The sequence below is a fragment of the Mauremys reevesii genome, linkage group 23, assembly GCF_016161935.1.
Source record: "Mauremys reevesii isolate NIE-2019 linkage group 23, ASM1616193v1, whole genome shotgun sequence".
Classification (NCBI taxonomy): domain Eukaryota; kingdom Metazoa; phylum Chordata; order Testudines; family Geoemydidae; genus Mauremys; species Mauremys reevesii.
In genome coordinates this window covers 17,904,318-17,930,499 of record NC_052645.1, presented here as the reverse complement: position 1 = coordinate 17,930,499, position 26,182 = coordinate 17,904,318, and the positions used below count along the sequence as shown (strand labels likewise).

The window sequence follows — 26,182 nt, the reverse complement described above, 5'->3', positions numbered from 1 at the left end:
GCTGCAAAGCGAAGGTATGACTGCAGCACAGGTAGGCATACCTGGGCCAGCTTTAATCTAGACAGTGCCTAGTGTCTCCTGGTGGGCTTGTACTCCAGTTACTAGCCTGTGCCACCCCATCTACACTGCTACAGACATCCATGCTAGCTAGATAAAGCTAACATGGGTATGCCTGCCCCTGCTACCACCACAACTTCCCTTTGCAGTGATGATGTACCCTGAGGGATACAGGGACTGCTTCACCTCTGGCAGAATGTGGCAGCCATGTGAGGCGATTTAGGGAAGCAGCCTATAAAATTTCCCTGAACTGAGAAGTAAAAACGTTAAATATTAATTTCAGCTCTTTGACTTAATAGCATCCAGCAGCAGAGAGTCCCACAGGTGAACAATCCATCATGAGGGGAAGAAACAAGTTCCTCTCCCCCCGCATTTCAGATGTGTTGAGACCTTTTACTTTCAATTCCAGGACAGAGCAGCGAGCCCCACAGATCTTCTCTGCGCCGGGCGATGTTTGTTGATAAACTTCCACCCTAACCATCTCTTCCTTCGCAGACTGAGGTGCTCCTCCTGCAGACACTTCCATGCATGCTTCCTGGTGCACCCAGGCTCCATAGCATTCCCTAGCAGGGGTGTATGTGTGTGGAGAGGACTGCAGGATTGGGAGCTAGCCTGCCCTAGGTGGAGCTTGCAAAGCCGACGAAGGGTTTTGGACTCCTGGTTCCCATTGCAGGGAACGGCATCAGCACTGAAAGCCTCATGCCCGTACAGCTCCCAGCACAACGGGGCCCCGAGCCCTGCCCGAGGTTGTTAGGTGCCACTGTACATTAACAGCCCTCTGTCTCTCTCCTCGGGTGAACCCTCCCCCCACATCTCTGATGCGTCTCGCCAGGGAATCTCAGACCTTTTCATGCCTCAGCAGCAAGGGAGGGCCTGATTCTGCTGTCCCTCTTGCTGGTGTAAATCGGGAGTGACTCCGCTGAGCGGCAGTGATGCCAGCGAGGCAGGATCAGGCCTTGCAGAGCCCTTCGGTCTGTGCCTCGTGCTTGTGGCAGCACCAGAATAGCAGCCCCAGCAGGGCACTACCATGCCCACCATTGTCTTTAACGCACTAAGAGCTTTGTTCTTTTCCTGGAACAATACAGTCAATCACGCAGCAGCTAAGCTATCGCTTGTTTCCTCCCCACTCCCGATTTCTCTTCCTCCCTCTGCTCTCGGCACATGCTTCCCGGCTGCCCAACCCTGGCCTCTTCCCCTCCCGCTGCACGTGCCTTCCTGGCAGCGCGGCCTCTCTTCCACTGCGCACGCGGGGAGCAAAGAGGAGCCGGCAGCCTGGGACTCGCCAGCTGCCCAGGGCCCCGCTCGAGGAGCACGGCCCTGGTCCTTGCTGGTACCCGTCTCTGGGCCTTGCTCCGCCCCCAGGATGCCCGTGGTGACGTTCGGATCCACGGCCCAGCAGGTTATGGCCGACTCGGCCACTGTAGAAAACCTTGACGTGAGCTCAGAGACTGACACTGCTCCGGTGCCCCCAGCTCAGCGGGCATCCACCGAACAAAAAGCTGCCAACCGTTCCCCCCAGCCACCCGGCTGGCGAGGGGGAATGATGCCCTGGCCTCTGGGCTGGTGCCGAAGGGACCGAGGGAGAAGGTGGGTCCGGGGATGGGGCCGACCTACCTCCAGAAGGTGGCGTAGATCACCAGCAGGGTCAGCAGGGCCATACAGGAGACGGCACAGCCGATCATGAGCGGGACGGAGGGAGTGCCGGAGGGGTCCATGGCCTGCCCGGGAGGAGAGAAGTGCTGAAAACGGGGGGGGGCTCAGCAGCTGGAAGGAGGGAGCTCCCCCGAGCCACAGGGGGTGGAGCTGGCCAGTGGGGGCAGTGGAGGGAGGGGGGAAGGATGGGTTCGTTGCTGCCGTTGTCTCAGTGCTGCCCCAGGGCTGTATCACTCACGTGCACAGCCAGTGTCCCTGGGACCCCGGAGGCTGCTCCCGCCCCACTCCAATCCCCGGAAATCCCAACGTGCCCCATCCCACACCTCAAAAGCTCCACCCCCAGTGAGCGGGGCAGAGCCCAAGGCCCCCTGGCACCAGGCCTCTCTTCCCTCCCCCCACCCCAGGGGCCCACTGGCCTGCGTGCTGGGGTTTTCGGGAGTGGGGATGAGGGGGGGGCTTGACCGCAGCCTCTGGGCTGCCAAGGCACGTTCCTGGGGGCGCCTCTCCGTCGTCCTGCCAACCGGGCACGCTCCCGGAATACCAATGGCCCGGCGCGGCCGCAGGGAGCTGGGTGGCGCTCGGCTTCGGGGGGGAGGGAGAACGCCCCGTCTGTGAGCGCTGGCGGGGGGAGCAGGACTCCCAGACATGAGGCAAGATGGCTCCTTTCACATCCCCTCCCACCCCTTCCCTCCTCCCGCCTTGCCGCCTGGAAGACCTGCTAATGAGCCTTATAAATCCCACCAGGCAGCCTGCCCGTGACTGCTGCAGAGCCCTGATCTCAGCACACACTGCAGTGCGGGGGGGGCTCCGAGGGGAGACGAGAGGAGCCGGGGGAGGGAAGAGTGGGGCACTTCCCCACTCACTGCACAGCCACCCCTGTGCCGGGGGGTGGGGGGGTCTGTTCATAGGGGGAGGGGGCCGGGCTTTGCATGATGGGAAATCTCCAGGGAGCCGGGCATGGGACCCCTTCACCATAGCTGGCCCCCCTCTCGCTACGGCCCTCCCCACCGCGACAGGGCAATGCCCCTTGGCTTGAATTCCAGTGTCCTGCCTCACCCCTGGGCTCGCCCTCTGTGCCAGGGCTCACACTCAGCCGGCAAAGGAGAGACCAACGTTCAGGGCCTCGGCTTGAGAGACAGCACCTGGCCCTAGGGCGAGCAAAGCCATCGGCGCAGAGCCAAGTAGGACTCTGTACCCATAACCCTGAGGAGGACAGGGACACAATGCCCTGCCCCCTACCCTGTACCCATAACCCCGGGGACGTCAGGGACACAATGCCCTGCCCCCTACCCTGTACCCATAACCCAGGGGAGACAGGGACACAATGCCCTGCCCCCTACCCTGTACCCATAACCCCGGGGAGGACAGGGACACAATGCCCTGCCCCCTACCCTGTACCCATAACCCAGGGGAGACAGGGACACAATGCCCTGCCCCCTACCCTGTACCCATAACCCAGGGGAGACAGGGACACAATGCCCCACCCCCTACCCATAACCCCGGGGAGAACAGGGACACAATGCACCCCCCATCCTGTACCCATAACCCTGAGGAGGACAGGGACACAATGCCCTGCCCCCCCATCCTGTACCCATAACCCAGGGGAGACAGGGACACAATGCCCCACCCCCTACCCATAACCCCGGGGAGGACAGGGACACAATGCCCTGCCCCCTACCCTGTACCCATAACCCCGGGGACGTCAGGGACACAATGCCCCGCCCCCCCCATCCTGTACCCATAACCCTGGGGAGGACAGGGACACAATGCACCCCCCATCCTGTACCCATAACCCCAGGGAGGTCAGGGACACAATGCCCTGCCCCCCATCCTGTACCCATAACCCAGGGGAGGTCAGGGACACAATGCCCTGCCCCCCATCCTGTACCCATAACCCAGGGGAGACAGGGACACAATGCCCTGCCCCTGCTACCATTTACCCGTTACCCTAGGAGAGGACAGGGCCAGAATGCACCCGCAAACCCTGTACCCATAGCCCTGTGGGGAGGCCGAGCAGCAGCAGGTGCACTTTGTGGGTGCCGCACCCCCACCAATGGGTTCCTGGGTGCCACACAGCTTGGGCCCATCGCTCTCAGCACAGGATCAAGCGGCGAGGGCTGGGGACAGGCGGGGGCTGCGAGGAGCACCGAGCCCAGTCCCAGATTCTCCGCCAGCTCCCGGCGCAGGGAGAGAGGCAGAGCTGGGGATTGTGAGAGTAGCAGGGGGGAGAGGAGAGGAGGACGGGAAAGCGTCAGTGGAGGAGAGGCAGAGGGATGGGGAGGGAGGATCTCGGGAGCCCCACACAAGCAGCAGCTGTCTCCTTCCCCAGCTCTTCCCTCATGCACGATTCCAACCTGTCACGAGGAACGGGGGACCCCCCATCTCACCCCATCTCCAGCCAGAGCATCAGCTGTCCCCAAAGCCCGCCCCAGGCCCTGGCAGACAGCCCCCCCCAGCATCAAAAAGCCCACTGGGGTGGGGATGGCTGGTGGAGTTTGGACACGTCCCACCCGCGCTCTGGGGTTATTGTTACAGAACCCCAGAGATCAGCGCTGGGTCCCACCTCCCAGCGTGGCCGTGTCCCGCGTCGCCTCGGGACCACCCCCTACGATCAGACCCCCTCCAGCTGGCGCTCCCCGCCCCGCAATCCCACCCTGCTCCTGCTGCCGGTTCCCGTTCGGCTCGGGCCCAGCGACAGCCGAAGACGAGAAGGGAAACTGGAGGGCGCTGGGCTGGTGCCACTTACCAGGTCCTTGGGCAGCTGGGCGAGCACGGCGTAGGTGGACAGGTGGCTACACAGGCATTTGGTGTGAGCTGGGAGGGTCTCCAGCGTTTGGCAGCTCTCGGTGTCCCAGTTTCCAGGGCCCGCATCCCTGATTAATGGAATGGGAGATCAGGAGAGAGTGTGATTTAAAATGATCAAACACAGAGCGCCCCCAGCCCCTCGGCTTCCGTGCTGACTTAACCCTTCGCTGGCGCTGCCCACCCGACAGCCGCATTGGGTCCGGGGGGGGGGAAGGTCTGAGCGGCGCTGGGGCAGGGTCTGGGCGGCTGCTTTAGCGCGTGACCCAGATGCTGGGGCAGAACCCTGCCCTTCCCCCGGGCTGCGCTGACGAAAGCCAGCTCAGCTCCATCCCCCCCACCCCCCTGCTCTCCCTCCCCCAGACACTGATCCCTGGGGGGCTGAACACTGCACACAGGCCTGATTTAATCTGAAGGCTCAGGCTGCTGGCTGGGGTCGGGGGTTAAACTCCAGCGAGGAAGGGAGGGGAGCCCGGCCCCAGGAAGGGTGGACGGAGGCCAGCCAAGGGCCAGAGCCAGCTCTCAGCCGTGGGCTCTCCCACACCCCACCTGGCTTTGGCCTCTTTTTCGTTCAACCCACCTGCACTGAAAGCTAACGAGAACCGAGGGGAATTAAATGAGCCAGGCCAGGATCCAGGCAACTGAGCCCTGAGTGACACAGCCCAGGACAGGGAGCACCCGTGCAACAAGGCATTACAGCAACTGCACACGGAACAGCGCACCTGCGAGGCCGGGGCACCATTCCCTGCACGCGCGGGCTCACGGACACGTGGCTGACTGCGTGCCAGGCCACACAAAGGTGTGTGAAGCTGCCACTCCCGGCCAACCGGGGACACCCCTCCGCCCCAGATCAGCCCAGAGTTCACCCCTGGAAAACCCAACTGTGGCCTGAGCAACGCTCCCCCATTCTGGTTACCTTAGCCCAGTGGTTCCCAAACTTTAACCACCCGTGAACCCCTTTCACTAAAATGACAAGTCTCGCGAACCCCCTCCTAAAACTGAATATTTCCAGGGACTTTCTCCTTTACCTGAGTATAAATGATAAAAGCAGTGAGCTTGGAACTATAACATTTGTTTTTTATGACATGCTTATTACACACTATTTATTATTAATTATTACTGATCATGACAGTATTTTTATTACATTATGAAAACAGCAACACTCTTCCAAGATCTCACTTTCGTAGCTTGTGTCACTTTGAATAAGCCTGTTATAAGACAAGGCTCCTACGTTTCACCAAGGAGTATCAGATGTGAAACAGCAGGAAGGGATTTAAGACGCCAACTCAAAGAGTTCCTCCTACACAAGCATTCAGGGCTTGAGCAGTCCAGGCAAACAACGCACCTTACAACAAAGCTTAAACTTGCTCTTCATAGGAATTTTAAAAACAAGACTAGCTGCCTATTTAATTTTAAAAACAACAAAATAAATCCACCTCCCTTTCCATTTCTTATAAGGAGTCTTGAAGTTTAATTTTCCTCAGTGTGACAGAGACGCTTGCTTTGCTCTGCTTAGCTCTTGGAAGTCCAGGGGCTATGGGCTGCTGGCCCCAGGCTGCCTGGGGTCCCTAGGGACAGCTCTGTCCGCCATTAGGGAATTTTCTTTCGAGAACCCCCTGTAACATTTCACGAACCCCAGTTTGGGAACTGCCTTAGCCGATGGCACAGCTGGCATTGCCCTCCCGTGGAACTGCAGGGGGTGGGGCACCCTGCGCTGAGTTAGCCAGCCACCAATGCAGCCAGCTGGCCCGGGAGATGCCCCCTCACCCCCCTCTCTTCCCCGCCCCCTGACCTTGCTCCGCTGTTTGGAAAGGAAACGGGAGGGAATGGAGCCAGCTGTACCAGGCCTTTCCCAGCTCTCTGGGCCGAGGAGCCTGCCTGCCCTACCCACGTCCCTGCCCTGCGTGTGCTGCTGGGGCCAGCTGCGGGCTCAGGAGCGCTGGCGCTATTGAGGGTGGGGCTGTTTCTGGCAGATACATTTTGAACGTACCCACCTTCCTGCAAGCACTACTCTGCCTGGAGGGGCCATTGCACAGGGTCTCCTGGTGACCAGACCGCGCCTTGGTGCCCAGGCATCAGCTTTGAACCCCAGGACACCAAGGGCCCGCAGGCCCATGTGTCAGGCGGGTGTGCGAAGCCCTGCATCTGGGCATGCAAAGCCAGCAGTGAGGGGCACTCTGAGCCACACCCCACCCTGCCCAGGGCTGGAGCCCCCAGGCTCACCCACTCCCAGAACCCACAGCTGGCATTTGTGGAGGTGCCAGGTGCCCGCAGTGCCCATTCACTTCTACTGACATGGCGGGTGCCCAGCCCCTCTGGGGACCAGGCTCTGTGACAGCAGGCACCACGGACGGGCACTGGGCCCGACTGCGCCTCACGCCGCAGCAAGGCACAGCCACACGGTCACGAGGGGTTCACTGCGGTTCGGGGCTGGGGCAGCTGAATTCAGCTGGGGTAAAACAAAGGCACAGAGCTACCCAGGGCTGCTGGGTTAAGTGGCACCCGGGCGCCAAGCGCTACCATGGCAATGGCTGGGGAAGATTTTACCCTCCTCCAGCCAGGCATCCCTGCCTGGGAGCCTGCAGCAATGGGCCCCTCGTTACTGCTTCCGGACGGGAGTGCAGGCAGCCGGAGCTGTGGGATCTCCCGGCAGCTAGGGCAGGTTCTGGGCTTTCTGAGCTGGTACCAAGGCTCCCACCCCACTGACGGCCCAGCCCCCCTGCCACATCAAGAGATTGGCAACTACCCACTCTGGGCACTGGAGAGCCCTTCCTGGGTGCTCATTAGCGAAGGTCCTGGCCCATCACTTCAGAGATGCCAGCGATACCCGCTCCTTGGGATGGCGGCGGTTCTGTCTGAGGCTTACCCAGGGTGTCAATGGATCAGGCCCCAGGCCTGCGTCCCCGAGAACTGGCTGTGCCCCGCCATCTTTGCTGCACAGCGTGTGCCAACTCCGAGCCGAGGAGGCCGGAACCGAAAGCCCAGCCCCAGATTTCGGTCAAGTCCAGCCTCTGGCCCATCTTGAGTCCGTCCCCAGCAAGGCTGCATGGGAACCAGTAACCCAGAGGGGGGGAGGCTCTGTCACCCACCCCCGAGCTGCTGCATGCCCTCAGGGCCCCGGCAGTGGCCTCAGGGGTGTGTGAGGGGTGTCGGAGCATCACAGCCGACACGGCCTGTCCACGGGGGGCAGCTGGAGTGGGACTGTACATCACGGGAGGTGGGGGAGCGCGAGCCGTGGCTGCTGCGACGTGCAACTCGACGTGCAACTCTGGCAACCCGAAGGAAGGGTGCAGGGCCAGGAGGCTGCGCTTGGCTAGATCCACAGTTTGCAAGGCCAGAAGGGACCCCTGGAATCGTCCCGCCCGACCCCCTGCCACGCAGGCCACCGAACTCCCCCCACAACCACTCCCACAGGGACAGAAAGGAGCAGACAATAACGAGGTGCTAAGACCAGGAGCACCCGCCCCCCCTTGGCATGGCTCCACTGGCCCCCAGCCCAGGCAGCACTGCTGTCAGAGCGCACGGCCAGGACCACGGGAGGCCACTGCCCACCCCCCCACACCACAGCAATCTGCCCCACTTTATCACTCTCCCGCCCGAGCGCTGCACGGCCCTGGCTCTCTGCTCCAGCCCATTGCTAACAACCTGCGTCTGGCAAGCTGCAGGCATCAATCTCCGGCTTCAAGCGGGCGCTAATCAATACCGGTATTAGCAAAATTAACCCACGGCCACAGGGGGCTTGGCCTCATTCTGGTCTCCTCGCTCTTTAAATGCGGACGTGACCGCCCGGCCGGGGCGGGGAGAGGAGCCCATTAGATCTCTCCTTGCTGTAGAACCACCCGTGCGCCAAGGATAACGAGATGGGGAGCTTGGCTCGGGGCTCTGCCTGGGATAACAGGAGCTTTCAGCTCGGGGGAGCGGACAGCACCACACAGGGCCCCCGCATTTGGCTCGCTGGCTCCCTCTAGCCAACAGCCAGTCCCCTCCCCGAACGCCAACGAGGCTGGGGCAGGGAAGGCACCAGAGCAGCGGAGGGATTTACACCCCGTTAACCCTCCAAGTGTGGGGGTGGGGGGTCCCCTTCTCATCCTCCTCTCTCCCTGCCAAGAAACCACAGGCTCGCCTGGCTCACCCATGACCCCCCTCACCCAGTCCCTGGTCCTGCCCGGTCAACCTGCCTCCCTGCATGGGGCCCTGCAGCCAAGATGGGTGGGTGGGCAGTGCCCGTGGGGCGGCTGGGGGCCTGGGCAGCGTGTGGCGCAGGGGGATCGGGGAAGGTTTGCAGCAGCGGCAGGGAGGCTGGGCACGGCCCAGCTGACACTGCAGGGAGGGGAGGCGGGTGGCTCTCACCACCCCGGAGGTGCATCCATCTCCCACGCTCTGCGGCGGGAGGACAGCGTGTAGTGAACGCTCTGCAGAGAGCCCGGCCTCTGGCACAGAGCCCTCAGCTACCCAGGAAAGGCAGGTGGGTGCCCGCTCCAGACCCTGCAGGGGACCAGGCCCAGGTCCTGGTGCGAGTGCCTGCCAGAGGCTGGCGAGCAGAGGGGCTGCTCCATGGGCAGCACGGGGCTAGCGAGCCACAGGGCTCACCCTGACAGAGCCCAGGGCAGGCTGGCACACAGCCCAGCCGGCAGCGGCTGGAGGGGAAGGAACAGCCTGTGCCGCGGCTCTCCGTCCCCGGCTGGCTGCAAGGGTGGGCAGGCTCCTGTCTCCGGGCAGAGGGTGCTGCCGTGGGGCAGGCCAGGGATGGGGAGGGCAGCACACCGGGCCCAGTGCACCTGCTCCATAGGCCCCAGCTCTGGCGCCAGCGAGCGGCAGGCTCTCCTCCCCGGCACAGAGCCGGCCCCGCCGCCCTCCAGGGAGCCCCCCGAGAGACACGCCGGGCCCAGAGCCGCACTCACGCTTTGGAGAAGTCCCAGGTGACGCACTGCGGGCGTGAGGTGCCCTGCAGACAGACAGAGCTGGGTTAGCGGAGACCCGGGGCAGGGACCGGGATGCTCCTTCTCCCCCCGCCCCCGCTCTCACCCGCCTCTCTGTGGCTCTGGCCGTGGCGGGCAGGAGACGCTCTCTGATCTGAGCATGGCCTGCTGCCCCCGTTAGCCTCATGACTACCTGCCCGCCACAGCACGGGCCCCTAGGAAGTGGCACAAGGGAAGGCACCAGCAGGGGCCGTGGCATCTGGTGTCTCTGCAGCACTGAAGCCAGGCGGACTGGTAACACGTGGCCATGGAAACTTCCCCCGCAGCCCCCAGCCAGGGGAAGCGGCAGCAGCTCCGGGCTGTGCCCCACTCGCCCAAGGTCAAGCCAGCCTCTGTGGGTGGGGACTGAGGGGCACTGAGGACTGGCATAGCAGGGGGTGTGGGTTTGGATGGCAGGGCACTTGCACGGCTGTGAGGAAGGCTGGGCACACAGGACTGGGACAGCAGGAAGGCTTGGGGGGGGGAGCAGGGGCCCGCAATAGCAGGGCATGCAGGGGTGGGTGAGGGGTGAACATTTCTCTGCCCTCACGATGGGGCCCGGCGGACGTCTGAGACCCCCCTCGAAATGCACAGCACTTACATTGAGCATGTGGGACAGCTCCACTGAGATCAGGGGCTCCGTGGGCTTGGTCGGCGGGCGCACGGTCACGGTGAGCACTCGGGACGTGACGGCCAAGGGGCTCCTGTGGAGACGAGGGAACACGCTGGAGCCAAGACGCAGCGCAGGACGTTACAGGTGTCAGGACGGGGCTCTCTGGGCGCTGGTACGTCCTGCTGTTGGTCACAGGCGTGTTGCGTGTGTGTGCGTGAGAGCGTGTGCGCACACACAGCGCTGCAAATACAGTCGTATTTGCTCATGCCCCACATTGTATGAGCTGAGTGTGCATCCCCTTAACACGGTGTGTATAAATGATAAACCGTGAAGGGACCTGACCTCTGGCACAACTCCGGCCCTGGAACTTCCCCGAATGGAATTCCTGTTTGATCTAGAACGCACGGTTAAGAAAAACTTCCCAGCTTGATTTAAAAATTGCCGAGCACAGAGACTCCACCACCAGCCTGGTAAGTCGTTAATGACCCTCACTGCTTTCCGGTCGGAATTTGTCTCGCTTCGGCTTCCAGCCATTGGACCTCGTTCGATCTTTGTCTGCTAGACAGAAGGGCCCATTTCTCCTCCCGGCGGAGGCACCTCCCGACGGCGACAGTGTCGCCCTTTCCCATTCTCTTGGTTACGCTAAACAGGTCAAGGGCCAGGAGTCGAGCCCTGTAAAGCATGTTTTCCAATCCTCTCGCCATGTCGCTGCACACGCACAACTGGGCTTGGTTTTGCTTGTGCCTGGGCGTTGTGTATGAACGTGTGACTCCTTGACCGTGCGCGTGTGTGTGGATACACCACCCCTCTCTGTATGTCAGGGGTGGAGTGTGCACAGGTGCAGTTTTGTTTGTGCATGGGTGAAGTATGTGTGTGTAGGGGGGGGTGTACACACACACACACACACCACACACACACACACACACACACCCATGAGTGCACACAGCCCTCTCGGCTGTCCCACATTTCAGACCTGAACTTTCCCCTTTCCACACAAACCTGCTGCTTCTCTCCCTTTCTCCTTCCTGTTTTCAGCTACGGACAGCAGACGCAGGTTGGAGGAACCCTTGTTTGAGTGGCACTGGCTCCCCGCCTTGCATCTCACCCCGTTCCCCTGCCTGTGCTTGTACAGCAGCAGGCTAAGATATGGGATGCGGGGAGGCGTTGCCTGGGGATGCTAAGCTACAGAAACCCAGACAGGTGCCTGCTCTCATCTGCTGCCCCCTCGCACCTCCAGCGTCCCCCCTCCTCCAGGAACCAAACCTCTGCTCACATATGGCGCCATCTGTGCTGCCTTGTACCCTCCCCCAGCCTGGTCCCCCAGCCCCAATAGGGTCCACCCTCTCCCTTACCCGCACTTGATCCTGAATCCAGGAACCAGATCTGCCCAGTGCTCAATTCCTCCCCTCTCCCCACACACGCTAAGGACACGTAGCAATAACTGCAGCAGGGTCACAGATCAGGGCACACGGCTGTGGATCGCCCCCATGCAGGGCCCAGCCTTGTCACCCCCACCCCCATGGCTGCATTTCAATGTAACGAGAGACTTGGGGCCCCACCATCCCCTGCCCCATTCAGAAGCCCTGGTTACTGCCCCCACGCCCCGGCCAGCCACTCACCTGGGAGGAGGTAAGATGAGCCCCAGCGTGCGGTACAAGATGGCCCCGATCACAAAGTACGACGACTCGTCCATTTCTGCAGAGAGACGGGAAGGGGACAGAGCAACGGTGAACAGGGGCCGGCCTCTGTCCCTGGGGCCCGGCTCCGCTCACACCCCACCCTGGGGACGGGGACACGTGGCCCTCCTGGAAAGCTGGAAAGGGCTTCAAGTCGTTACGTGCCCCCCTCTTCCAATGCGCCCCTTCCCCGTAGCCTGGGGATGCAGACAGGCCCCTTCCCCTGCTCTCCCGGAGTTGGGGGTGGCTCCATCCAGAGGAAGAGGTTACAGTGGGGGAGTGGAATCTAGGACTCCTGGGTTCTATTCCCTCCCTGCTGTGACTCGCTGGGGTACGTTGCTGAATGGCTCCGTGCCTCTGTTTCCCCACCTGTAAAAGGGGGTTAACGGTGCCGACCTGCAGCGGGGAAAGCACCACCCTGCAGGGGGAATAGCAGCCGGCCCCAGCGCCGGCCCCAGCGCGTGCCAATCCGGCCACGTCTGTGTCCCGGGGTGCACCTGGCTACCCAGCCTGCCTCTCTTCCAGCGGCCGGTCTCACACCCAAGTCCAGTCTGGGGCGTGTCCCCCATGGAAAGAGAGCGAGGGCCACAGGCGCCCCAGGTCCATGTCCCAGGATGGCCCCAAAGCCCAGGTCGAGGGCAGCCTGAGGTCACCCCCCAGCCGGTGCCACTCAGATTTTTAATCAACATTAACAGATGATGGAAAGATTAAAGCCTTCGCAGGCTCCATGCGCTGGGCTGGGAACCACCGTTTGCACCTCTCTACAGAGGAGCCACGGAGAGAACGGCAAAGCAACTGCAGCCGCTGGTCTGCATCCACGTCCATCCGCGTCCAAACAACCGTCACAGCGGCCAAACCAGCTCGCACGCACACGGACACGCACACACACGCAATCTCATGTGACCATGCACACAAGGCACATGTGCATTTGCTCCCATGCGAACTTTGCAAATGTGCCTTCACAAACATACCCGCACACACACACGAACAAGGACACCTGCTTCATGCACACGCACATGGGGATGCAGACAGACCTGTGCATTGCACACCTGCATGCAAACACACACCTCGCCCGTGTGCACACACAAACCGACACACGTAATCCCATGGGAACAGACACGCAGACACAGCCGCCCCTGCTGCTCTCCTCCCCGGGGGCCCTGGCCCCACCTTACCAGAGGAGGAGAGGCTCAGCACCGACTTGGGGATGAAGAGCTTGTCCTCCGAGTGGCGGGCCCAGTCCTTCATGCCCCGGCGCCCCTTCATGGGGAAGTTGATGTCGCTGGAGACGGCCGAGACGGGCTCTCTCTGGATGCTGATCACTGCCAGGGCGGCGACGGGGAGAAAGGGTCACTTCCAGCTCACCCCTTCCTGGCCCATTGGCCATGCTCAGGCTGCCCCGGCATCCCTGCCCATGGGCCTCCTGGGAGCCCGCCTGGCGCAGCCCTGCAGGGGCCACGTGCCTCCTGCCACCTCCACTCCCCAGGGCTCCCAGCTCTCTGTGCTGCACTGTCCAGCGCTGCACTGGCCTGGGACCCCCTCAGAATAAAGCAGCCCCAGGCCGGGCCGCCCCAGCCCGGCCACTCACCCAGGTTGTCGGTAACCACGAGGGAGCTCTGGAAGGCCTTCAGCGCGTCCCCCACCAGGTGGATGAAATCTTCCACCACCTTCATGAGGTGCACGGAGCCGGGGGACACCTGCGGGCACAGAGAGGGGGAGAGGCTACCCCAGGGCCCCAGGCACGGCAGGGGCAGGGGAAAGAGACTAAAACAGGGGCCCAGGTATGGCGCGGGGGAGGGTAGCTCCTTACCACATGCCCCCACTGACAGGGCATGGGGCAGGAAGGACCTGGACGGTTCCAAAGGGTCCCCCAAGTGATCCGCAGGGGACCCCCCAAACTTCCCAGAGCATGGGGGAGGGCGGAGAACACGATCCAGGCCATGCTTAGCCTTAGGGGAAGGGGCAGATGCTGTGGGGAGGAGGTTCCCTGCCCAGGCACCGGCCCCAACCCTTTCATCCAGAGCCACCTCCCCCTCAGCAGTGCCAGACCTGCCCCCCACTGCTCCCAGCGCGCCCCGGTCGCTCTGACTGTCCAGGAGTCTCCAGCCACCCACAGGCAGGGAGCTGGGCTCCCCCAATTCCACGGGGCCACTGAGTCGATACTGGCCGAGACAGCCTACCCCCAACCGCCTCTCCCCCACGTACAGCTATTCGGAGACCCTGCCCCACGGGCTTCCCCTCCCCACCAAAGCCTGGACCCCTTTGGTCTGCACGGTCCCGGCTGTGGGGCGATCAACGACCCTGCTGAGCCACGGCTCCCCCTCAGCCTGCCCCAGCTCCCCAGGGCCACAAAAGCCAGAGACCCCTCCCCACTGGCAGCCCCCAGCCCGATACCTCCACAGCAGCAGACAAGGCCCCAGAAAAGCTCCCAGACCTCATCTGCTGATGGGGGCTCCTCCTTGCCCCTCCAGCCTGGGCAGGGCACTGGAAGGGCTGCCCCACGAGCTGGGCTGGCAGCACTGGCACCATGCCGGTCACAGCCACAGTCGCGCTGCGCCAGTCGAGTGCCTGCCTCCCTGGCCGGCTGGCGCCCGTCCCGGAGGGGCCAGCTCACCTGCTGGGCGTCCTCCCACTTGTCTCTGTTCTCTGAGTCCACCATGTAGCTGACCACCTGGAAGAAGCGCTGCAGGGAGTGGAGGAGAGGAGAGGAGAGGGGGCGTGAGGGGGTGGCTCTGTGACGCACGGGGGGCATGGGACAGGGGGCTTCCCCCAGGCACCTCCAGGAGCCTCGAAATTCCACTGCCCTGAGAGTACCTGCATCTGCACCCAGGCAGCCCTGTCACACACCCACCCAGCCAGGACCCCCCCACCCCGCCCCAGCTCCAGCTGGGGTTCTTCCGGGACCTGCTGCCACCACCTTGGCTGCTCCCAACCGAGGGTCACCAACTCCCCCCACCCTCCTGGTGGAAGCTGAGCATCTACACCAGCTCCCGCTGCCGCCAGCTTGGATCCAGGCCAGCTTCGGCAGCGCCAGCCTGGGGACGGGGGGACCCCCAGGCACATGGGTCCAGAGATGGCAGGTGAAACCTCAGAGCCAGACACAAAAGGGGTCGTGCCAAGACACGAGGGCTGAGCCCCTGCCCCCAGCAATGCCAGAGGGAGGGCAGGGAAAGGCAGCCAGCAAAGACCCTTTCCATGGGGCCTTGGCCTCGCTCACGGGACCGTGCGGGGGCCCCGGCTCGTACCTGCACGTCCTCGGAGGAGGGGACGTAGGTGGCCCTCTTGAAGGTGTCGGTGACGTTGCGCAGGATCTCCACTGAGAAGAGCAGGTCCCCGCTGTAGTACGTCCTGCGGGCCACCAGCTCCAGCAGGCTGCGCACCACCTGCGACATGCCCTCGCCCGCCAGCATGCGCTGCCCCTTGGCCAGGTGCTCCCGCAGCTTTCCGCGCAGAGGGACAGAGATGGGGGGGGGTAGGGGAGAGATTACCCAGCAGCAGGGGGTTCCCCAGGTCCCTCTCCCAACCCACCCTGAGGCAGCAGCCAGACAGGATTCCTGTCTGGGAACAGCACAGACATCCACAGGAGCCTCCCGCCACGGCCCCCCCCGGGGAAGTTCCCCGTGTCCCACACCATCCCCGGAGCCACCAATGCAGAGCCCAGGGCCTCGCTCCTCTTCCCCCAGGCAGGAAGGTGCATACCCACGCCAACCCCGCTCCTGGCCCCACACCGCAGCCCCTGAGCCCCCGTGGCCCCCCAAAGGTGGGCATGGGGCCGGTGGATTAGAGTAGGGGTCAAGGAAAGCAGGAACGTTGGGTTCTAGTCCAGCTTCGCCACTGAGTCACTGTTCAGGGTGAGACACTCCTCTACCCCCGTGCCTCAGTTTCCCCATACGTCAAACGGGGATAACGCTAGTTAAGGCAGCTCCTTGATCTACCTCAGCAGAGCACTTGGCCTTGACCGGGAACGGGACAGACAGCGACAATAGGGAAGATGGAGACACAGAGGGATAATTAGCATCAGCCCCCTCCCCGAACCCGGGGGGGGGCGGGCGGGGGAAGGAGCCGGGGGCAAGGATGTTAATTAGGTCCCATTGCAAGGAAATATTCATGCAAAGCAGCATTTTAGCTGGCGGCTGCGGGGAGTCAGGGGCTGCTTGGGGGAGCTTTTGCCTGCCAATCCCGAGGGCCACCCGGCTTCAAAGCCCCACCCCCCACCAGCCACTTCAAACCAGGCCCCCAACCCCCTGCGGGACGAGCTCCACTGCAAGCCCTGTTAGCCCCCAGGAAATGGCCCCTGCACCCGGGTGGCTGCCTGCACAGGGGGTAACGTGGGGGGCCCTGCAGAGGGGCCGGGGCTGGCACTGGGCACAGAGCTGGCAAGACGGGGGCAGGAGGCTGGCTGGGCTCTGCCCCTGCGTGAGGGACTCTCAAAGCATCACAGCCGCCGGCACCGCCAAGGCCGTCGGGGGAAAGGCGGTGCCGGCGAGAGAGGAGGCGGGGAAGAGAGCGCGTGGGCCCGCTGGGGTGTGCACCTACTGAGAGATGTAAGTATCTGTACTCGTGGGAGATGCACCGGGCAAAGCTGGGCACGCCCCAGTACGCCACCCCCTGGGCGTTCAGCAGGCACCGGCGGCTGGCGGAGCCTAGACAGAAGAGGGGAAAAGAAGCATGGAGCACCCAGCCTGTGCGGCCCGAGCGCCCGCAGCCCCTGCCCCCACGCCACCCCCCAGTGCCCACAGCCCCCAGGCCCAGCTCCAGCCCCCCAGCTCCAGAGCCTGCAGCCCCGAGGCCCAGCTCCAGCCCCCCAGCCCCAGGGCCCGCAGCCCCCAGGCCCAGCTCCAGCCCCCGAGCCCAGTGCCCGCAGCCCCCAGGCCCAGCTCCAGCCCCCCAGTCCAGTGCCCCCAGGCCCAGCTCCAGGCCCCCAGCTCCAGAGCCTGCAGCCCCAGGCCCAGCTCCAGCCCCAGCCCCAGTGCCCCCAGGCCCAGCTCCAGGCCCCCAGCTCCAGCGCCCACAGCCCCCAGGCCCAGCTCCAGCCCCCCAGCTCCAGAGCCTGCAGCCCCCAGGTCCAGCTCCAGCCCCCCAGTCCAGTGCCCCCAGGCCCAGCTCCAGGCCCCCAACCCCAGCACCCACAGCCCCCAGGCCCAGCTCCAGCCCCCCAGCTCCAGTGCCCACAGCCCCCAGGCCCAGCTCCAGCCCCCCAGTCCAGTGCCCCAGGCCCAGCTCCAGGCCCCCAGCTCCAGAGCCTGCAGCCCCCAGGCCCAGCTCCAGCCCCCCAGCCCCAGTGCCCCCAGGCCCAGCTCCAGGCCCCCAGCTCCAGCGCCCACAGCCCCCAGGCCCAGCTCCAGCCCCCCAGCTCCAGAGCCTGCAGCCGAGGCCCAGCTCCAGCCCCAGCTCCAGAGCCTGCAGCCCCAGGCCCAGCTCCAGCCCCAGCCCCAGTGCCCGCAGCCCCAGGCCCAGCTCCAGCCCCCAGCTCCAGAGCCTGCAGCCCCAGGCCCAGCTCCAGCCCCCAGCTCCAGAGCATGCAGCCCCAAGGCCCAGCTCCAGCCCCCCAGCTCCAGAGCCTGCAGCCCCCAGGCCCAGCTCCAGCCCCCCAGCCCCAGTGCCCGCAGCCCCCAGGCCCAGCTCCAGCCCCCCAGCCCCAGCGCCCGCAGCCCCCAGGCCCAGCTCCAGCCCCAGAAACCACATGCAGTCCCTGCCCCCCAGTGTCCGCAGCACCCAGGCCCAGCTCCAGCCCCAGTGCCTGCAGCCCCCCCGAGCCAACACCCGCAGGTTCCCCCAAGTCCCAGAACCTGCCCCCAGGCTCCCAGCCCCGGCAGCAGCCTGCAGCCACCCAAACCCCACCCAACAAGGTGCCGTGGGGAAGCTGGGGTGCGAAGCCGGGCCGGGGAATCAATGCTTCTAGGAAGGCAGCAGAATTACTCGGGGGCCCAGCAGCCTTAACTCAGCTCGTCCTGGGCAGTGCGAGGGGGTCCCGGGGAGCAGGCAGGGGCGGGACAGAAAAGAGCCGACTGGCAAGTGAATCCTGGAGCCCACCTGCCTCGCCCCCCTCCCCGCTCGGCTCTCAGCCCGGGTGGGAGCTGGGGCGGGGACGGTGCCTCGGCCGCTCACCGGTGGCGTTGGATGGGCATTTGTTGTAGATGATCTCGCCAGCGGCCGTCTTCTTCCAGGTCATCAGCATGACGTACTCATCCTTGCACATTTCGTGGTAGGCTGCCGAGGGAATGCGAGGGTGAGACGGGCCCCCGGGTGGCTGCTCTGCATGGATGGGGAGGGGTGCTGGGCGGGACTAGCAGGCGTGTGGCAGGTCAGCCTGGGTGGAGGGAGGCCTGGCTTGTGTCGGGCAGACTGGCTTGAGAGAGGAGCTGGACGGACGGCGGGAGGGTGGAAGGACGGAGGGAAGGAATGCAGGAGGATAGATGGAATGATGGACAGATGGGTGGACGGAGGGACAGCAGGCGGGTGGAAGGACGGAGGGACGGATGGACGGATGGAAGGACAGCGGGTGGGTGGAAGGACGGATGGAAGGTGGGTAGGTAGAAGGACAGATGGCTAGAGGGACAGCAGGTAGGTGGAAGGACAGATGGCTAGAGGGACAGCAGGTAGGTGGAAGGACAGACGGACAGAGAGACAGCAGCTGGGTGGAAGGACGGAAGGACAGACGGACAGACGGAGAGACAGCAGGTGGGTGGAAGGATGGACAGAAGGTGGGTAGGTAGAAGGACAGATGGCTAGAGGGAGTGCAGGTGGGTGGAAGGACAGACGGACAGACGTAGAGACAGCGGGTTGGTGGAAGGACAGACGGAGAGACAGCAGGTGGGTGGAAGGATGGACAGAAGGTGGGTAGGTAGAAGGACAGATGGCTAGAGGGAGTGCAGGTGGGTGGAAGGACAGACGGAGAGACAGCGGGTGGGTGGAAGGACAGACGGAGAGACAGCGGGTGGGTGGAAGGACAGACGGACAGACAGCGGGTGGGTGGAAGGACAGACGGACAGACAGCGGGTGGGTGGAAGGACAGACGGATGGCTTGCTGGGTGGGTGTCGGTGCAGGACAGGAGGAGGAGGAGCTGGCTGGACGGAAGGGGATCAAACCAGCTGGCCAGAGAGAGGCAGAGTCCCTGGGTCCCATCGCGGTGACAGGCCGAGGCGGGGGAGCCCGTGTGCTGGCCTGGAGGCTGGGCAGGGGTCAGCAGACTCTCTGCCAAGTACCTGGGCACTTCTTCTCATTGCACGTCTTGACCTCCTCTCCGGAGCCCTCGCACGGGTAGCCTTGCATGCCCGTGCCCTGGCACATCCGGAAACGTCTCTGCCAGCCCGTGTCGCACGTCTTGGAGCACAAGCTCCAGTGGTTCCACGGGCCCCACTTGCCGTCGACTGCCGGGGGAGCAAGAGACGCGTGTTAGGGCCCTGCTCTGGGCGGCGGGGGGACCAGACAGATAGACGAGCAAGAGGGACTGCCAGAGACTGGGACATGGCCCCGCCAGCCCATAATAACTTTAATCAAATATTCTACAGATTATTAAACCCATTAATCAATCGTTTCAGCCTCATTTCAACCAACCAAGACAAATGTCCCCTCATGTCCCAGGGTGTCCTCGGCTAATTAGAGCCACCCCCGGTATTCCTGTCTTTTCAGCCCCAACACACCCAGCCACCCCCCGGCCCAGGCCCACACTCCTGCCCTCTGCCTGCCAATCCAGGGGAGCCCAGAGCCTGCCTGCCCTCCCCAGGACCCCCTCTGCCCACTGCCAGGCCCCTGTGTGCAGGGCTCCAGCCACCTACGCAGCTCCCCACCCGCCCTGCCTCCCCTCCCAATGCTCCCTTGTTCATTTGTTGCACCCCTGCAGGGCTGGGGGGACCCCCACCCCAATGGGTCAGAGTCCGGTGCCACCGCAGAGTCCAGGGAGACACCGCTGAGGTTTGAGGCATCGGCCTCCCGGCACTGCACAACGGTGGGTCAGTATCCTGCCTCCTAGCCCAGTGCCCCAGCCCTTGGGTCATGCCGCCCGGCCTTGCCACTTGCACCCAGATCCAGGAGGGGGAGCGGGCGCCCTTCGAACTGGCCCAGAGAGCGGCAGGTCTGCAGCACCGCACGTGATCTCGGACCCTTGGGGGGCTCAGCTGCCTGGCTCCGGGCTCTGCCAGGGTGGAGCCTCTCCCCCCTCCGCTGAGGCTGGCTGAGCCGCGTGACCTGCCAGGAGCCGGCGCCCCCGACCTTTCCAGGCAGCTACTGCAGCCAAGTGACATTTAAAGGTCAGCAGGAGCGTGACAGCATCTGCTGCTGCTTCGCACTGGGCCCAACACCCGCCCTCCCTCGAGGGCTGAGTGCAGAGGGCCTGGCCGGACCCACCCGAGGGGCCGGGACTGACTGGGGATGGGGGAAGGATCAGGAGACCTGTCCACCCCCATCCCGGGCGGCCTCGCACAGACCCGCTCGCCCCGCACTGGCTGTCGGGTGCAGGCCAGCAGGAAAGGACCATCCTCAGCACTGAAGGGCCACCAAGGTTCGGGAAAGGTCCTTGGCTCCCTCCGTGTGCATGTGAGTCTATGAGCCAGCTCCACCTTGCACTAGTGCCCACTTGTGAACACTTCCCCAGGCTGCATTTGCACGTACCGACTGCACTGAAGCACATGCAGGCAGACCATGGGCGTGGCAGTGGGAGAGAACCCGGGGTCTGGCTCCGCCCGCTGAACTGACAGCAAACCTCCCCTGGCTAGCGGCACGGCTCAGGGTTAAACCTCTCTGCGTGGGAGCCAGGACGGCATCTCCTTGGCTGTGTGCTTGGTCCTGGCAGCAACTGACCAGCCACGGGGCCTCGGCAGGGCATCTGTCCCTGCGTGCGCACACGAGCGGTTCTGGGCGGTTGGGAAGGTTCAGTTCCCGACGCTGCCGGGAGTGCTCGTGCACGGACGCATTCCCAGAGCTGCGTCCCAAGTCCGTGCCCGTGGCTCGCCTGGCTCCTGGTGCCATCACGAGCGCTCGCACAGACGCTTGTGCACCCCCCTCTCTCTGGGAGCCACGGCCCCACGACTCCGCCGGGCCCCAGGGCTAACGCTCGAGCCCAGCGGGGAGCCGCAACCGTCACCAAGCGCGCAGGCGATGAAGGGCAGCGATCCCCGCCCAGGGACCTGCAGCCTCCCCACCATCCCGGGGCAAAGATCACGGACGCTCAGACACTGGGGAAGCACGTGTGAGCGTGTAGCACCACGGCAGCATGTCTGAGCTCAGCCCACGCGAGGGGGAGCCCCTAGCGCCCAGGAGACAGCGCCCCCCAGCTCTGGACGTACCCTGTCCCCCAGCCCCTCTGCTTTAGTTCTCCTAAAAGCTGACAGCTCAGCTCGATGGCGGGGAGAGGCGGCCGGGGCCCATCTGTCACCGTCGCCTGCTGACGGGCAGGTCCGTCCCCGCTGCTTGGGGATCAGCGTTCCTAAGGAGCGCAGCTGGCGCCCCAGACGGGTTCACGGGGCCTGTCTGTGGCTCAGTTTAAATGTGTTTACGCCGAGTCTGGGCCCCAGCCCAGGGTCTGCCATGGAGCAGAGATGCCCCCTGCTGCAGTGGCATCAGGCTACGCGGGACAACCAGAGCTCCTGGACGCAGAGATCCCGAGAGAGCAGCTGAGACCGGGCTCAGAGACCCAGGACAGCAACCCCCACCTGGCTCGGGGAGCAGGACAGAGCCCTCCATAGCGAGCCCCACGCAAACCTGGAGACAGGACACGCTGCACAGAAGGGTCAGGCAGCTGCGGGCAGCGCCAGCTCCTCCCACTGCACATCAGCTGGGGGCAGCTGCACTGAACAAACCCCCACTCACTGGGCAAACCAGGCCAAGTGTGAGGGCACAGGGACCCCCCTGACCCCGGCATGGCATCACCGCTCACACCCATAGTGACGCATGGGGATCCCCCCGACCCCGACACGGCACCGCCGCTCACACCCACAGCGACGCACGGGGATCCCCCGACACGGCACCGCCGCTCACACCCACAGAGACGCCCGCAGATCCCCCAACACGGCACCGCCGCTCACACCCACAGCGACGCACAGGGATCCCCCGACATGGCACCACCGCTCACACCCACAGCGACGCCTGCGGATCCCCGGACACGGCACCGCTGCTCACACCCACAGCAACACCCGCAGATCCCCGGACACGGCACCGGCACTCACACCCACAGCAACGCACGGGAATCCCCTGACACAGCACCACTACTCACACCCACAGACACCCACAGGGCACTGACATGGACATCCACCAGGGTGCACGGGGACCTCCCAACGTGGCACCACTGCTCACACCCACAGCGACACACAGGGACCCTCTCCCCCACCCCGATAGGGCACTGACATCCACCAGAATTCACAGGGACCTCCCAACGCGACTCCGCCACTCACACCCATAGTGACACACAGGGACCCCACCCCTGATGTGTCACTGCCGCTCACACACCCTGCGATGCATGGGGATCCCCCGACACGGCACCCCTGCTCACGCCCACAGGGACGCACGGGGATCCCCCGACACGGCACCCCTGCTCACGCCCACAGGGACGCACGGGGATCCCCCGACACGGCACCCCTGCTCACGCCCACAGGGACGCACGGGGATCCCCCGACACGGCACCCCTGCTCACGCCCACAGGGACGCACGGGGATCCCCCGACACGGCACCCCTGCTCACGCCCACAGGGACGCACGGGGATCCCCCGACACGGCACCCCTGCTCACACCCATTTACTGCAAGGGGGCATTTACCCTCCCAGAGGTGCTCCTGCTCTCCCCCTAGAGTCCCTGTGCAGGGGTTGGGCCCCAACATGCCAGCACCTGCCACATGCGGCCTAGTCTGCACCAGAGCAATGCCCAGCACCGTGTCCCCAACCTCTCTGAGCTCTGACACCCTCCCTGTGGCCTGCCCCCTGCCCCCACACAGCGTAAGGAGCGAGCGTGAGCCTTACTTGGGCAGTCAGGGCTGGTGCACTCCCTGGCGTCGGCGTGGGCTCCTTTGCACTCCGCCCAGCCGTGGCCCGAGACGCTGCATTTGCGCGTGCGCTGCTGGGTCCCGTTGGAACACGACACCGAGCACCGGCTCCACGAGCCCCACTCCAGCCACTGACCTTCCACTGCCGGGGAAAGCACAGGAGAGAAGGTGGTTAGTGCAAACAGGAGCTGGGGGGATGGGGGGGTGGGCAGGGGCCATTCCTCTTGGCCCCGGTTTCCAAATCCAGGCACGAACCTCGTCCTCCCCTATCCACAGTTTTGGGCTTCGGCAACACATTGGCAAAGTGTGCATCATGTCCCCTCTAGTGGCTGGCCAGTTAGAGGATAACAGCCTACTACTGCTACCAGCTACCAGCTGTGCCTAGAGCTGAAACGCTAGCTGCCCGCATTGTGGTGCTCAGGGCTCTGGGTTCCCATCCTGCCTCCCCACAGTGGTTACGGCAGTGCCGCCCAGACCCACTCTGAACAGCAGGGGTGGTGGTTACTGTTCCCCGTGCACCAATGGTGCTACAGATCTGCACAATGCTGCTGGGTAACAGCCTGGCGCTTACGGCGAGAGGGCACCAGGCTGCAGCCATGGGGACACGTGTCGCAGGGGGACTATCTGCCTTAGCTCCGTGAGTGGTCCTGCTGCAGAGGCTCAGTAGATAGCAGGCCACGGCCCGGTTCAGCCTGCTCCCGGCAGCTTCCTGGACAGGAAATGTGGAGGAGAGGCTGGAATGGGGGGGGGGGGTGTCTGTGGGAATCGGCACAGCTGTGCCTGGGGACCCCGGGCTGAGACAGGTGAGCAGCACCTCAGCTCTGCCGGGCAGCAGGAGAGCGGAAGGATCCTGCCCTGACTACGCCCCTCACACCAGCTGAGCAATGAATCCTCCCGCTAGCCCTTAGCAGGGACCTTGCTGGGGGGGCAGAGCAGCCGCCTGCACTGGCATCCCAGCGGCTCCACGCGCTCCGAGCCAGGCCCGTCGGGGAGGGAGTGTTAACGAGCCGCCCTGTGCCAGGCAGCACCCGGGAGAGCTCCCAGAGCAGCAGGCTGGCTCTGCAGGAGCACAGGCAGGCTCTCTCGCCCCGTCCGCCTTTGGCTGATGTGAGCACTGAACTCCCTGCCCTGGCCAGAGCAGGTTCCTAAAACCATCGCCATGGAAATGCAGCCGATCCGCTCGCTGGGAGCAGGAAGGAGGGAGAAACTAACCAACGCGGGGCTCAGGGATGGCCCCAGGGGACAGGCAGCCGGGGGATGGATCTGGATCTGGGAGACAGGCCTGGCTCCTACACTGGGCAGCGTGCAGGCTCAGAAACAAGCGAATACGTTTCCTCCCCTTGATGCACTCCTGGCCCCAGACCCCTGTCGGGATAACACCGCTATTCCCCCGCCCCACAGGCTGGTAGCAGCTTGTCTGGCCCGTCAGCCGCCCAACGGGGCAGGAAAGAGTCAGCTGGTAACCTGCTGCCGCACAATCAGTAACTGAATAAAAGAGAGAGAGAGCGAGAGAGCGCGAGAGAGCGCGCGCTCTCGGCCAGATCCGCAGCTCGACTGCAAGGGGATCCGGCCCACTCACTCCCTTCGACACCTCTCTGCTCTCTGCCTCCCCTCATTCCCAATTCCTCCGGCAGGCTCCTGGCGGGCACCATGGGGCTCTGGGAGGGTTCTCACCCTGGCACGCCATCCCCCGCCCTGGGCCACTGCCAGCTCTGCCCCAGATGGAATTGCTTGTTAGCCCTGAACACAAAGCTACTTACAAACGACCTGCCTGCAGCCTGCCTGGTGCTGCTACTCATCAGTTCCCCCCCCCGCCGACAGAGCTGGGTGACGCCCACCCATCACGCTGGGTCAAAGGCACGGCCCGGAGTGACCCGCTGGCAGCCCAGGCACTGTGGGGCGGCAACCCTCCACCCCGGGCCTCTGAGCTAGGGAGACACCCAGGAGAAATGACAGCGTGCGGGGGGAAGAGCCCCCACGTCCCCGACCTCTCGGGGGGGTTCCCAAGGGGCCGTGTCAGGACTCAGCACAGAGGTGGGGGTTCCACAGAAAGGGGGAGCCCCTCGTCCTCTGCTCTCCCCTGGCCAGCGACGGGGCGGGCTGGAGTCGCCGCTGACAGAGCTACACGCTTCCCCTGCTTTAAAGCAGCAGATACAGATGGGGCGGCCGCCGGCAATTTCACACCTCGGCCACGTCCGCCTGCAGCCCCCGCCCACTGGGGAGCTCGGGCTGCCAAAAGGGAACTGACAGCAAAGCCCCCTGACGGGACAGGCCCGGAGCCTCCCCATGCCTGGCACCGCCCCCAGAGGGGCTCTGCTTACAATCTCAGCTGACCCACAGCAGGCCCTTGCCCCTATGGGGCCCTGTCTCTGATACCCCATCCCCCATAGCTCCTGCCCCATGCATCCCCCTTACTCTGCCCTACATTCCCCCTCGTCCCATCCCACAACTCCATTCTTGCCCATGGAGCTCTGCCCACCCACGTCTCGTGCCTCACTACAGACCCATCACACCCCCTCCTTTGCCCCCACACGTCCCTCCTCCAGCGCCCCAGGGCCCTGTGTGCTCACGATGCGCCCCCCAGACGTCACAGTCCTGCCTTCTCCCGTTCGTCCTCCCCGGCCCCCGGGGCTCTCCCCCTCCCCACAAGGGGCTGGAATCATGGCTACCCCCTGGGGACGCTCAGTGCACGTCACGTGCATCCCGCGCGCCCACAGAAATGCCACTTGCTGAGCCCGCCGGGGCCTCGGCCAAGCGGCCACATCTAGTGAGACGGCAGCGTTTGCTACCAGCCCCCGGATCACAGGCACCGGCCCAGTCAGGAGCTGGACGCAGGCCATTCAGCCCCAGAGCTGGGGAACCTGGGCTTTAATGTGGGGGTGCGTCTGTCTAAGCTGGAGTCACGTACCCCCTCCCCCAGTCACCCCAGCTGCCCCCTTCGCACTCACACCTGGGTCACACCCCGCCGGCCTCATTCTGACCAATCTCCCGGCCGAGTCCCCTTCCAGCCCGCTCTCCTGGCTCAGGGGAGGGAACAAAGGGGTACGCCTCGTCTGCTCCCCAAATCATCCCTCTCCAGCACAACACCTGCATCCTGGGTCACAGCCCCAGCAGTCCGCCCCCAACACACACACTGCTCCCTGCGCTCCGAGCCTGCGTGCCGGCTAGCAGAGAGCCAAGGGGGCGCCGGGGTCGGACGATGACCTCCGTATCAGTCTCGCTAGGCTGTTCCTAGGGCTCCCAGCCCCGGGGGAACCTAACGCACAGAACAGCAAAAGTCTTTGCCTTTGGTTTCAGTCAAGCTGGGAGCCTAAATACCTTTGAGGATCGGAGCCTAAGTGCCCTGAGACCGCTCAGGGAGGGGGGCTGCCTTTTCTGAGTGTGGTGTGGGGCTGCCGCCGAGGCGAGGCTTCGAGGGGCGGCCAGGGAAGGCAGGCAAGCAAGCAAGCCG

At 64.3% G+C, this 26,182-nt stretch overlaps 1 protein-coding gene across 2 annotated transcripts in view; it reads right to left on the bottom strand.

Annotated features, from left to right (window-relative positions):
- Nucleotides 1-26,182, bottom strand: part of ADGRB2 (adhesion G protein-coupled receptor B2) — a 97,911-nt gene that overhangs the window by 20,777 nt on the left and 50,952 nt on the right. For both annotated transcript variants that reach the window (XM_039511798.1, XM_039511799.1), the window contains exons 6-18: nucleotides 22,709-22,873; nucleotides 18,966-19,130; nucleotides 17,868-17,969; nucleotides 16,296-16,402; nucleotides 15,005-15,199; nucleotides 14,374-14,442; nucleotides 13,348-13,456; nucleotides 12,935-13,081; nucleotides 11,703-11,778; nucleotides 10,072-10,174; nucleotides 9,414-9,457; nucleotides 4,457-4,583; nucleotides 1,672-1,775 (exon numbers count right to left, since the gene is read on the bottom strand). In XM_039511798.1, coding sequence (XP_039367732.1) covers nucleotides 1,672-1,775; nucleotides 4,457-4,583; nucleotides 9,414-9,457; nucleotides 10,072-10,174; nucleotides 11,703-11,778; nucleotides 12,935-13,081; nucleotides 13,348-13,456; nucleotides 14,374-14,442; nucleotides 15,005-15,199; nucleotides 16,296-16,402; nucleotides 17,868-17,969; nucleotides 18,966-19,130; nucleotides 22,709-22,873 — 1,513 coding nt within the window. The remainder of the gene's footprint in view (nucleotides 1-1,671; nucleotides 1,776-4,456; nucleotides 4,584-9,413; nucleotides 9,458-10,071; nucleotides 10,175-11,702; nucleotides 11,779-12,934; nucleotides 13,082-13,347; nucleotides 13,457-14,373; nucleotides 14,443-15,004; nucleotides 15,200-16,295; nucleotides 16,403-17,867; nucleotides 17,970-18,965; nucleotides 19,131-22,708; nucleotides 22,874-26,182) is intronic.